The sequence below is a fragment of the Poeciliopsis prolifica genome, unplaced genomic scaffold, assembly GCF_027474105.1.
Source record: "Poeciliopsis prolifica strain line A6 unplaced genomic scaffold, Auburn_PproV2 SCAFFOLD019, whole genome shotgun sequence".
NCBI classification, from domain to species: Eukaryota; Metazoa; Chordata; class Actinopteri; order Cyprinodontiformes; family Poeciliidae; genus Poeciliopsis; species Poeciliopsis prolifica.
In genome coordinates this window covers 4,086,396-4,099,168 of record NW_026562394.1, presented here as the reverse complement: position 1 = coordinate 4,099,168, position 12,773 = coordinate 4,086,396, and the positions used below count along the sequence as shown (strand labels likewise).

At 40.2% G+C, this 12,773-nt stretch overlaps 1 protein-coding gene across 7 annotated transcripts in view; it reads right to left on the bottom strand.

The window, feature by feature from the left end:
• gria3a (glutamate receptor, ionotropic, AMPA 3a) overlaps positions 1–12,773 on the bottom strand; it is a 74,472-nt gene that overhangs the window by 8,873 nt on the left and 52,826 nt on the right. For 4 of the 7 annotated variants that reach the window (XR_008606856.1, XM_055043314.1, XM_055043311.1 and 1 more), the window contains 4 exons: positions 11,830–12,203; positions 9,977–10,175; positions 2,200–2,447; positions 1,318–1,432 (listed from right to left, as the gene is read on the bottom strand). Coding sequence is in view for 6 of the 7 variants with exons in the window: in XM_055043314.1 (XP_054899289.1) it covers positions 1,318–1,432; positions 2,200–2,447; positions 9,977–10,175; positions 11,830–12,203 (936 nt within the window). In the remaining variant the exon portion in view is untranslated. The remainder of the gene's footprint in view (positions 1–1,317; positions 1,433–2,199; positions 2,448–9,976; positions 10,176–11,829; positions 12,204–12,773) is intronic. The other 3 variants (XM_055043315.1, XM_055043313.1, XM_055043312.1) reach the window with 1 other exon arrangement.

Below are 12,773 nucleotides of genomic sequence, written 5' to 3'. Positions count from 1 at the left end.
GCTGCTAACATTGTCTCTGGTTCAAAAGTGGCATGTTATTGCAGTTTTTGTGGCTATTGGCATTTATTCAAAGTAATTCAGACAATGAAAAGGCACAGAGAGAAGATGGAGAAATTGCATCAAGTTTAAAAACCTCAGAAGAGTGAAGATCTGACACAAACTGAAAATATCTCCCAAACTCATGAATGGATTTTGTTTCACAACCTGCTAAAGGCTTGTGCAACTTTTGCTGTCACACATTTCTCAGCCACACAACTTTGATAACCATGCTTGGACAATGTGATTGTTTTTCTGTTTTTAAAGGTCCATTTTCTGTCAGTTCTATGCAATATTTAATTTGTATATTGAACTTTGAGGACATAATCATCAAAATTAACAGGAATAAATATTTGAAATATCTACAATAATTCAGTGCAGAGTAAATTTAACAAGGTTTCACTTTTACTGAATTAAGTAAGTTATCAATAATTCATTAAGATGTACCAGTGTCACAAAAAAACACAAATTAAACTAGTCGTGTCATTTTGGGCTTTTTGCCGGATGGGATAAGTTAGCAAAGGTTGTATAGTCTCACAGTTTTCTGCTGCTTACCATAACTGGAGACAACATGTTACTGACAAGAGGATAATCAAATCAAATCAAATCCCTTCACACCCCTCTGGCACTTCTCTTCACAACAGCAGGTTTTTACCAGGTGAGAGTGGCCATGGAAAGACTTTTACTGGTCTTAGATCCAGACCAAGCAAAAGGTGGGAAGATGTTAGAGGAAATAAAAAAAAAAATAAAGACAAAAATAAAGTTTGTCCTGTTAGTTGTCACTCTGTCATTAGAATTCTCACGTTTGCCTGAGATGCTTAGTCCCCTCAAGACAACGCTGTTTCCCGTGCCTGCCCTAAACTCTGAGGCGGCAGATCGGAGAGTGGATTCCAACCGGCGTTCATCACATAGAGACATACAGAGACTTCCTGATTGGCCTGTGGGTATAAAAAGCGGAGGAAAACGTCGTTTCCGCCTTTCATAACCACAGGTCAAGCTGCTACTCAGTCACAAACACTGCTTATCGTACTTTTACATCACAAAACTTATGGTTTTTTCACAAACTTTTCTTTCCTCCTCCATTAGCCAAGTAAAGGGTTCCCACGTGATCACAGGTGTAGATTAAAAGGATGACTAAAACAACCTTTTAGGCTGTTTTTATTTTTATTTTAATCAGTTATACGTCAGCGGGCGCTTGGCCCCTGGTTCTGCAGTCAGTGACGACAGCCTTGCCGATTACTCTGTTCTAGGATACCCGATTTTGGTGACATCGAGGCTGACCTTAGAGTCACCTCCCCCGCTGCCGCACTCTCCCTTGTCGTACCACCATTTGTTTTTCAATTTGTCCAAGAGGCCTTGCTCATTCAGTTTTAACACTGCCAGGTTAACAGCATTTCTTGAAACGATAAAACATAGCTTGTAAGAAAATGAACAGGTCCGTGAGAAATCTAATATGAAATAATTAGTAGGAAATAGTGATCAATATCAATGGTTCAGAAGGGTAGCACGGGAGGGACAAATTGGTAAAAGAGTTCCACAGGAGTGGAGGGATAAAAAGCACTTTTACAGCAAAACGAAATGTCAAATATTAGAGAGGTGGCATGGAGGGTTACATTGCTCGTAACTGAAGTGTGCGGGATGGGGACATTCTGTCATTGTTGACGTAAGTATTAAAAAAAACATCCAGCATGCAGCTTAACATTCATCACAACTGACAGACCAGCATGTAAAACTAGCAAAAATGACTCAGGAATAAATCAGAATTAAAGTAGGGGGTAATGCAAAACGAAATAAATAAAAAAAAGACAAAAAAGGAGCACCACAGACAACAAGAAAGAGGAGAGCTTGTAGGAGAAACTGAAAAAAAAAAAAGATCAAGAGGAGGTGGTGTTGCACCAAGTGGAGACACAGAAAGTGAGTCATATACCATAACGTTTCGGAACAAAACAATAAGAACGACACAGTCAAACTAGAAACAAAGGACAAGACAATAAATGTGTTGATTCAATTCAGATAACCCATAATACTGTTCACCTAGAGATGCACTTGGAAACAAAATAGAAGAATTAAGGAGTGAGGAAGAAGAGTATGACAAAAAGGAAACATCAGGGTAGGTGGAATACTATAACAACAAAGAGGATATTGTTATATTATCCCACCCACCTTAATGCTGAGCTTTTAGGTGTGGCCACACCGTAGCCCTTAGAGTCGAGGTTGCCGCCCACTTTCATGGTGTCGCAGGGCTTCCGCTGCTCTATGTACTCGTTCATTGTGGATTCGAGCAGAAAGGCAAACTTGCCCTTCGACTTCCGGACCCGGGAGACCCCGTCCGGTGTCGTCTTGACAAACACGGTGGGTTCGGCCGATTTCATGTACGACCACATTTTCTCATAAACGGCTATTTTGGAGCGCTGCATTCAAAAGAAGAAGGAGAGAAGAGAGGGGAGGTTTTAGTTGATGAACGGCATGGAAACTGTCACACAAATCTGGAGCTGTCATTCAAAGTTATCACAAAAAACACAAACTGCTCACTCATCCATTCATTTGTTCTTTAGTTTGACATCTTTCTGTGTGTATTTCTTGTAAGGGGAAACATCCTGAACCTGCCAGCAACATGGTGGTTCGGAAGCCCAAAACTATGGGGAAAAGATCTGCACTCCACACTTTAACAGAGGTATAACGTTTGGTTTATGCTTTTACACGTATGTTTCCTTTGTCAAAATTTATTATGATTATGTCACTGATGTTTGTAGGACCACTTCCAGATCCCGACATTCTGGCATCAGGAGAAAAACTACGCCAGCTGGAGTCCCAACCACTTATCGCTCTTGTCCTAGATGGTCTTTCACATTTGGAGCTGGTTCCATCCAAATTTGGGCCTGTGCCACAGGGCTCACCAATGACTTATCAGTGCCCACCTGAAAAATCCTCTGGGAGCATCATTCTGCACCACATGGCTCTTCCTTTGATGCTGCATAGTCTTCCAAATATGTGCTTTGTGCCCACACTTGCTCAACTTATGCATCTTCATTGTCTGCAAGTTTCTTCGCCCTCTCGAAAGCAGACTCTCTCATTGCCGGTGCAGTGAAGTTATTCCAGGCAAACAGGGGAGGATCAGCTCCACTTTTAAGGCGGCTGGTGGTGGATCCGCTAACAAAATCCTCCGGTGTGAAGTGGTGGCTACATACTAAAGTGCTCCCCGTCTTTATGCAAAAGTCCGGACCTTCATCTCTTCGGATCGCCTGGATCCACTGCCTCCGTTGGTCCGGGACCATCGGAACGCATGATATGACAGATATGGCTGTTTTCTTGCCCCACATGAACAACCAGGAACTGAAAAAAAACATCTGTACCGAGACTGAGCCATTTTCCCAGCCTTTTAATGCTAACGCTATAGCCACCGGAAGTTGTCCAACCCCACATCCACTTTCAAACCCGGAAGCGTGAAAAAGGTCTATCATGTCTATCTGAGGAATGTTAGCATCAGCAGTTAGACATGCGTGATTTTTGGACTGTGGAAGGTCAAACCGTGAGAAATCCAGTAAAGACTTTCACAAAATACATATACATTAATGTTTACCAATATATGAACATGAAATTAATCTGGGTTTTTTCTTATGTTGGTTCTGCAAGTGTTATTTGTTTTTTTATTTCAAAAGGCAGAAATTGGGGTTATACAAAGAAATTGTAAAAAAAAAAAAAAAAAATTTGGTGGGTTTGATCCCTTAATGTCACCTTTCTGAGGTTCTGACTACATATGTTAGCTCCCCACTTAACACACTGGCTCACACATAATCAATTTTCTATTCACCTCTCACAGCATAATTCTGAAAGTCCATACTAGTAATTACAAGCAGCTCTAAACCAAAGCTGCTCCTCGTGACCCCACTGAGGTCACCGGTATGACAGCAGGTTTTCCAAATCATTAACACCATGCCATGATATCACGGATCGGGTCAAAGCCAGACGAGCAATGCGCTTGAACATTTCTGCATACATTAGCCTGACAGTTATCGCTCTCTCTCTTTTACATCAGAGAGGATTCACCGTTTGAATGCAAAGCACACGGCAGAGATATAGTGGGCTTTTTGCCAGCAGCCTGAAGTCGGACAATCTGGCAGCTCAGCAGAAGTAAACTCCAGACCCTGTTTAGTATCAATATTAATGGGCAGATGAGCCCTCCCCCGTCTCAGTTTATGCTCCGCCAGCAGGTGACAGCTGGTGACACAATCATTCCATTTTCATATTTTTTTAAAGCCAATTATTCATGGCGTCCTTGTCTGAGGAGAGTTTTTCATGTGCCTGCACCGTGCGTGAGAAGTTTTTATATTTTAACACAGTGCATTTATCTTGTTCTAAAGTGCAGCTTAAAATGCACCATGAACATGTAGGCTAGTAGATATCCAACAAACATCCTTAGGAAAATTTTTGTAGTGTATGACGGCAATAAATTTTCATTATTGTTTTTCTGGCCATCTTGTATCTGACCCTGACAAATCTGACATTCTTTACCAAGTGATGAACGGTCAGATTTACTACATTTATTTCAAGAACTCATTTCACTTAGCAACATTAATAAATAGATTAACTATACACAGATTGATGTTTTCAAGTGTTTTTTCCTATTGATTGTGACTCCACCATGCAAGCCGACATTCAAGTAGCTTATTTGTGCAACGCCATTGTGAATTTCAACCGCTCGGATCTGAGTTTCCTCCTAACTGGTAAAAGACAAGAGCATGTATAGTGCAAGATCAGCCTGGGTCAGATATTATTTTGCTGGTTGGAACAACTTTGTATCGTTTACCAATTATAAAGTAAGGGGTGAACTTTAGGTTTCAATAGAAAATGATGACAGAAAGTGCCATGCAAAAGTTTAAAGAACTGGTTGGAAATGTGATAATCTTAGTAATATCTAGGTATTTTCCAAGTATACAGTGTCATTTTATCCCACAAAATGTTACCTTCAGTTGTTACAAGAATATTGTTGCTTAAAAGCTCAGTTTAAAAGAAATTTGGCTTCTGACTCCTTGAAATTGGACCTCTTATCTCTTTGAGAACCTACCATCCTTTCTGACACTACCCCTTCAATATGTCATTATGACATTGCGTCTCCCTGCCATTAATAAATGCTTTCAGGAGCGTTGTAGTTAATAGGATGAGCTCTGCAGTTTCAGCTCAGCTGCTGCCACTAGTCTGAAGGAGCCCTGGGAAAATAGGCGAGAAATTTAAGGATTTCTTAAAACATGCAAGAATGAGTCAAAGCAAAGCTCCAGGTTTGTGTTTTATGAGGGAATAAAACACATACCTGTGTGAAACATGATCAAAATTATAAAACATCATCAAGCTTCTGAAAGTTGATTCTGCATAATACCGCCTCTTTAAACTCCTGATAATTACTCAGTTCAGACCTATTTTGATACAAGCACATATCATTGAATCCATGCCAAATGTTAAGTCAAGTTTGAACCCCCAACGTTTCTGCAGTTTCCAGCATTGTTTTCTAAGGGCAGTCGTCTTTTAACATGTTTGACCCCTCCACTCTGAGACTGACAGCTTCACCTCTGTGGCCTAGTCAGCTGCCAGCTGGAGCTGCTACAGACGTGCACAGCACAACCCCGATGACACTCAGTACGCTGCTAAAAATGGCCAGCGAGAGGCTGATCGCCGGTCACTGGGGAGCACGAGTACACAGCTGTCTACAATAGAGGAGAAAATAAAGAGGCTGCTTTAAACTGGGCTAACGTGACCTTCTGTTCTTGAGGAGGAGATGCGCCACAGAGTTAACATAAGCTTGAGTCCTCTCATATTTTAACATATGACAGCATTTTTTATTTTTGCTAATCAGAGGGTCTCATATATTTGCTAGTTCATTTGAAGCGTTTGATGGAGAGGAACCACGTCCTGTTTTCATCCAGGTTGCGGCATAAGTCAGCCCGACATCACGTCTCGTAGGTTAAAGCAAATGAAAACATCCGGGTGAGCTGACAAACCATGGCAGCTCGGTGTTGTGCACGGCAAAAATAAATAATTCATCAGACATGTAATGGATTGTGGGCTCGGGCTAGTAAGTGAATCATTCTTGACATATGCACGATTTCAGTGCAGTGAAGTGTGCATGTAAACACACCTCACATGACAATAATGGCTGATGACAGGGCCTGGCCACAGTGTGAAAACAGCAGTTCTCGTTCTGCGGCGTATAAAGATGAACTGCTTGTCAGGGGCAGGATGGTCATCTGTGTGGAAAACCGCAAGACTCCTCGAGCCGTCAGACTCAGGACAACTGCTGAGAAATTTCCTCGCAGCCGCTGTTTTTTGCAGCGACAAAGCGACTGACAAATATTTCCAATTAATACCTGACTGAACCTCAATGTGGGATCTGACAAACTGCTGACAGCCTCTGGCAAAAGCAAAATTTATGTCTACATCTAGTCAACCATTGAGGAAATGAACTGCTTTCTTCTCCTGCAGCTCCAAGTTGGTCTGTCAGCAGATGATAGAGATGAGAGTGATTCATGGCGCTGTGTATGTTTGTCACGCTATCCAAACAAAAACCGAGACGACAGCCCAAACAAGGCTGCCACGCTTTCTACTGAAGTTAAATATTTATCTGGTAGCAACGACTAGCTACACGCATGTTAATTATGAATTAGAACTCATTTACTGCATGCACACGGTCAGAGAAAACTCAGTAGGTAAATCATAGTTTATGTAAAGCCTGTCGTGTTGACTTTGTCATCGTTATGTAAGATCAGGTTCCGCCATTTATGATTCCAAACAGGCGTTAAAATAATCGCCTTCGCTGTTTTGAAAAACTGATGTCATGGTATGCGATTCCTGACTATGTTTCTATTCATTTGGAAAATTTCACTGTGGAGTTTTTAACAGTGTCAAAAAGGATGAAAGGTCACACATTACATGTAGTTTAAAGAAGACACGACATGTAAAACGTTTAAACCCCACAGAGGCTAAATTACAACTTCAAAGCTTCATAAAACCCTGTGGTTTAAAAAAAAAAAATCCCCTTTAAAGACCGTGGTGAAAAGTAAAAGTCACAGAGAAATTACCATGTTAGTTATTTCCATTTATTATGCACGCAGAGCCCTATGATTTATCTGCATTAACTCAAGCGTCTTCCTTGATAATTACCATGAAATTTCATAGCTGCTATCAATCATGAGACTTTAGATCTCCTAAATTCAAAAACTGTTTCTTATAACTTCGAATCTCCCAGTCTGGCGGAAAAAACTGACTGACTCTTCTCGTTCCAGACAAAGTCACAACATGTCTGTCAATTATCTGCTCATGAGGACCTTTAATAACCCACATCTTGCCAAACAGACCCTTGATTAGAGCAATTCCCTACTTCAGCTGCTGCCTGTTGAGCTGATTTAGTGGGATGAGTCATTAAGAAGCCTCTAAAATATTTAATTTCCAACTGTGAGGAAAAGTCCAACAAAAACAAACAAAAGCGATTTACAGACTAAAACGTGTCAGTAATGTATAAGTTACATTTTCTTTTACACAGTTGTAATAAACAATGCTTCAGGTCATTCCTTCAGAACTTGGCTAACTTTGGCACTTAAATTCATTCTGCTTGAATGCCTTCATTAAAGGCTTTGAGTCACAGTGATGTTACAAGTAGTCACATCCCTACCAACTCATTTCCTCTCTAAGTGGAGCTCCTTTATCAAAAATAATAATAATAAATTAATTCTCTCTTGGAATGTTTTTGAAAGCATTTGTTCATTTTATTATTCTGAGACTGGCTGTGTATTAAAATGAAAAGTTGTCTCTACCCAGCAACAGACAATGAAACCCAACAGACAGAAACCTGCTGCATTCCTGCTGTTTGGATCTCCGGAGAGGAGATTAGAAGATGCGATTTTTTTTTTTAATAGCTCCCAGTGGACTGATGTAAGCAATGCAAAATGCCCTCCAGATTGCTCCCAGTGTCTGAAGGAGAGCTTGGCTTTTCTATTTATCAAATGTCGCAGTCTCACTCCGAGCAATCACACCACGAGAACGACAAGGGCTAAAAATAGAAACAGCTCTAAGCTGGACTCTGGATGTGAATGTCATTTCTATTTCCTAGGAACATGGCGTCATCTGTGAGAAAGCACTTTTGTGAAAAGAAGCCTGCAGATTAGCCTTATTTTTTTGAGTTGTTCAAACTTTGTCTTCATGAGAAGAAGCGACTGATGAAAACGGAGTGATTTTTGTCTAATTTATAGTGCAAACATCTTAGTTCATGAAACTTTCAAATACCCTTTCAGCAAGATATAGGAGCTTGTTTTAAGTCAATAAAATAATAGTCCCACTGGCATATTTTTTCACTTAAAACAAGACATTTTCCAAGCTATAAGTAAAAAAAAGGTAAATCTTTAAAAGTCAACATTATGGAATTATTGTTTTAAAATAAGCTCTTTTCTTCCTGAAAACTTAGTTTTAAGTTGTCTTTTTTCTTAAGGTATTTACACTAGAAACTAGATAAAAACAATATTTAGTAAGATATTGCATTTTTGCGTATTCCATCTGTCCTCTTCCTTGAAAAAATATTCAAGGCCCTTAGTTAATTACTTTTGTGCAATTTAATATCTCAGCTTAAATGAAACTGTCCTGTGAAGTCATTAGAAGTTTGTTGGAGGACATTAGTGATGAGAAGATGGATGGTGAAACTACAAAGCAACCAAAAAGAAGCTCTGTTAGAGGCTCTGACTGTATGTTGACCTCAACATACAGTCAGAGCTGCAATGCTTGAATCAAAGCATATTCAAATTCAAAATACTTTCTGGATCCCAAAGAAAAAATTAAATGCTGTTGTAAGTCATATTAATTCTTCTTCAAAGAGTTGTTCTAAATAGTGATGGTTGTTGGCAGGACAGATCTCCAGTAGCGGCCTGTATTACAGTGAATTAGAAGAAACCTCTGACTGAAGACACTCTGCTTTCCCAGTCTCGTGAAGAGCATGGCCAGAGTTGACCAGAAATCTCTTTATTGAATCATCTCCTCCAAGTCCAGATGTGAATCAAACAAAGAATCTGTGTGGAGTTGAAAACTAACATCCAGAGGTTCTCTCTACAAACTAAATGAGCTTGAGCTATTTTGTAAAGAAAATGTCCATCAATCTCAGTATCTAAATGAGCAAAGCATATCCTGAAAGATCTGCAGCTGTAACTCCTCAAAAACACAGTTGACAAGTGACAAAATATGAAAAAGTTGTACGACTACCTTTACAAGTTGCTGCGCGTTTGAGGTGGGTATAATAACTATATTTGCATTTCAGCAGCACTCCAGAGAAATGTAAAATAGAAATGAGTGTGCATATTAGTGGGAAAGCTAATCAAACTTTGGTTTATGACTCCACAGACAGGCTCATGAGGGAGCATAATTGTCCCAGATTCATGGCAGAAATAATCCTATTGTACGGGGAAAAAAAGGAAGTTAATTTGAAGAAACCGAAGTTAATATTGTGAATAAAATGCATTGCGGACATGCCGTTTGCAGGCCTTCTCTCCTAAACTTTGTATCATCATTTAGTTGTATGGTAACGACAGCAGGACCGAGGTTCAGCTCTGTGAAAATCACAAATTAAGTCACTGATCAAGACAAATGCTTGTAATTTTATTTCAGCTGTTTTCTCCTTTAGTAAAGTGTAATTTTACTTCATGAAACCACACTTATGATGAACTGAACTAATCACATGAAACGGTAGTAAAACTTTCTTTGGCTTCTGGACTTTGAAAGTGCTGTAAGAAGTAAAAAGAAAAATACAGTTCTAGGCTTTTTTTTATTGATTATACTTCAATCTGTTACGTAGCAGGTAATAAATCAAAACCCGGAGGAAAAGCTCAAGAGACTCTGAGCTTCTGGCACGCACAGGGTTAGACCGGGCCTATCTATACGCAGCGTGGGGATTGCCAGTTGAGACACTCACCCTAAAGAACTCCTTAGTTGAGCCAGAGTCTAGCGTGCCGTAGGCAATTTCCGTCTGCTTGGCCAGATCCTCTGCACTCTCGATGGGAGAGACCATCCTCTCCACTGTGAGGAAGGCAGCCAGGTTGGCTGTGTAGGAAGAGATGATGATGAGGGTGAAGAACCACCACACTCCCCCGACAATACGGCCAGACAGAGACCTGGGATGAGGAGGAGGAAGAGAAGCAGACATGAGAGCGGAGTGCTCAAATCTACATGAGGAGGAGGAAGGGTTCACTTCCCATTGTGTCCGTCAGATCAGTACTGACCCATAAACAACTGAAGGCCTATGCAGATATTAATAACATGCTGACAATCAACTAAATACTGCTGTCTGGACATGTGATTCTTTTGTTGAGAGCAATATCAAGTCTCAGTAACTCAATCTGACTGCATCTCAAGGTAGTTTTCAAAGGTGTGAAATGCCCCGAGACGACGCAGATGACCGGACTTAAGCCAAGGGAAGTTCTTTCAGTAGCTGTGACATTTGAAAACAGAATAAAATGACTAAGATCTAAACCTGGTGAAACACCAGCTTTATGTAAAACGCTCCGTATAAAACCTGAGGCCCAATCCACACGTTATGAAATCGCCGGCTTGGTTTGTTATTTATGAACGACTAAAGAACAAAACTAGTAAAATATTAAGACCTTGCTTTACGGTGGCTATATTCACAATGCAGCACAATGATGACTCTACTGTTTATAAACATTTTTAATGCTTGCCCACGGTAGAGAGGTTAGAAAAAGAAATACCTTGAAAGTCATCCTCATTTCTTCTAATATTACTTCTCTGACAGAAAAACTGGAAATTTTAATCTGAGCATTTCTGATTAGCATTTTTGTTCAAACGTCCAAGTTTGTTTCACTCAGTTGCTTTGAAAATAAAAGCAACTAAAATATTTTTAAAAACTGCAAAGATTTTTTTTGTTCCAAAGCAGCTAATTTTAGCTTAAGATGGCTCACCATCAAGGAAAAATATATAAAAGCCAATCTGCATAGAGAGAACTTGAAGACAGTTTGTCACATATTTGTAAGAACAAAAACAAATATGGAACAATTTGATTATTTGATAATTGCACAAAGTTACAGAATCAACATCTGTCTTTACAAAACATATGACCTCTGCCATCTTTCCCAAGAATATAAACATAATTCCTAAAGTAATATGAAAATATCTGATAAACCTGGTTATTTACTGTTTTATTTTTTCTAAAATGATTTAGAAAAACTATATGTTAAATCCTTCTTCTAGAATGTTCTAGAAGAAGTCAACACAAGCAAGGTTATAACAAATGAAGAGATAGATGGGTGGAAATATGGAGGACTGGATGAAAATGCAGAACATGATGTCTTTTTAATACATCAATGAGGATTTCTTTTCACACAAAATACTTCATATGCGCCAAGATGATGACCGTAAAATGAGACATGCAGCAAAAACACGGTAGCCCTCCAAGAATCGTGAGGAATTCAAGCTGGTGTCTTGGATGAATCGCAATGACCTCAGTGCATTTTACAGCCCTCAGTATGGTGGATATAAGTTATTTTGTGGATGGAGGTCTTCCCTGCCAGCATGCAGATCCAGAACAAATGAGTGAACAAAGGAGGAAAACTTCTTGCTCTGAGAAACGGGAGGAGAGGGCAACGGAATGGAGCATGAGGTTAAGTGGACAGGAGAGACAGCAACGCTCAAAATAACCCATATGCACCGCTGCAGGATGGAAATAAATGTACGGGACTATAAAATGCAATGAGTTGATGTGATAGGAAAAGGGCATCTGAGAAGCGGTGGAGAATAAACACAACAACCAACCTTGGTGAGATATCGCATCCTTGCTGCATGAAGGCGCCCAGGGAGAACCACAGGCTATTAAAAATCCCAAAGTCGTTCGGAGGGTCAGGGGGGCTCTGAGGGTCTTTGGCCTCATCGTTCTCATCCAAGTGCCACTCATAGGGGCTGAAACGGCTCACCAGGAAGAGCACCACGCTCACGCCGATATAGGCAAACACTATGCACATCCAAATCTCATAGGCCAGAGGGTCCAGGAAGGAAAACACTCCTGGTTTGGACTTTTGAGGCTTCTTAATCATAATAGAGATTCCCAAGCTCATGAAGGGTTTAGAGAAGTCTATCACCTCCTCGCGTACCAACGTAATGGTGAGAGGAGCCACGGCTATGTCAGCTCTCTGTAAACATGGAAGCAGGAACATCAGGAGGGAGTTAGACTTGCAGGAGAAACTATTTAAAAAAAATCAAGCAGTGCTTTAAATATTAATCACTTCAAGGAAATATCGATTAAACACAAAACCAAACCAATGCAGCTTTACAATGCATTCACTGAGTAAAAAGCGTGGACCTGCAAAAATGCAGCAATTAAGTATATATTGAATAACAGACATGTTAAAAAGCCAGTGGGAGCAAATCTGCCATTTGGAAATGAGTCACTCAGCATTTGTGTTGGTTAATGTCTTTGTCTCAATCCAAATCTCTGTCGTGAATCAAAGCGGGAGTCGGAAAACAGAGGAGGGGGAGCTGATGCAAGCAGTTCATAAACCCAGTACCTGCCTTGAAAGATCCTCCGTAAAACCTCACAGACATGCAATTAGTATTAGAGACCGAACTGACAAATGCTGAACATGAAGTCAGTCAAAAGCTGCTTTCCACTGGTTATTCATCAGCTGTGGAGCCGATAAACAGCAACAAAATGTATCAATAATACAGAGGTCTTCTCATAGCCATTTAAATTACAACTGAGG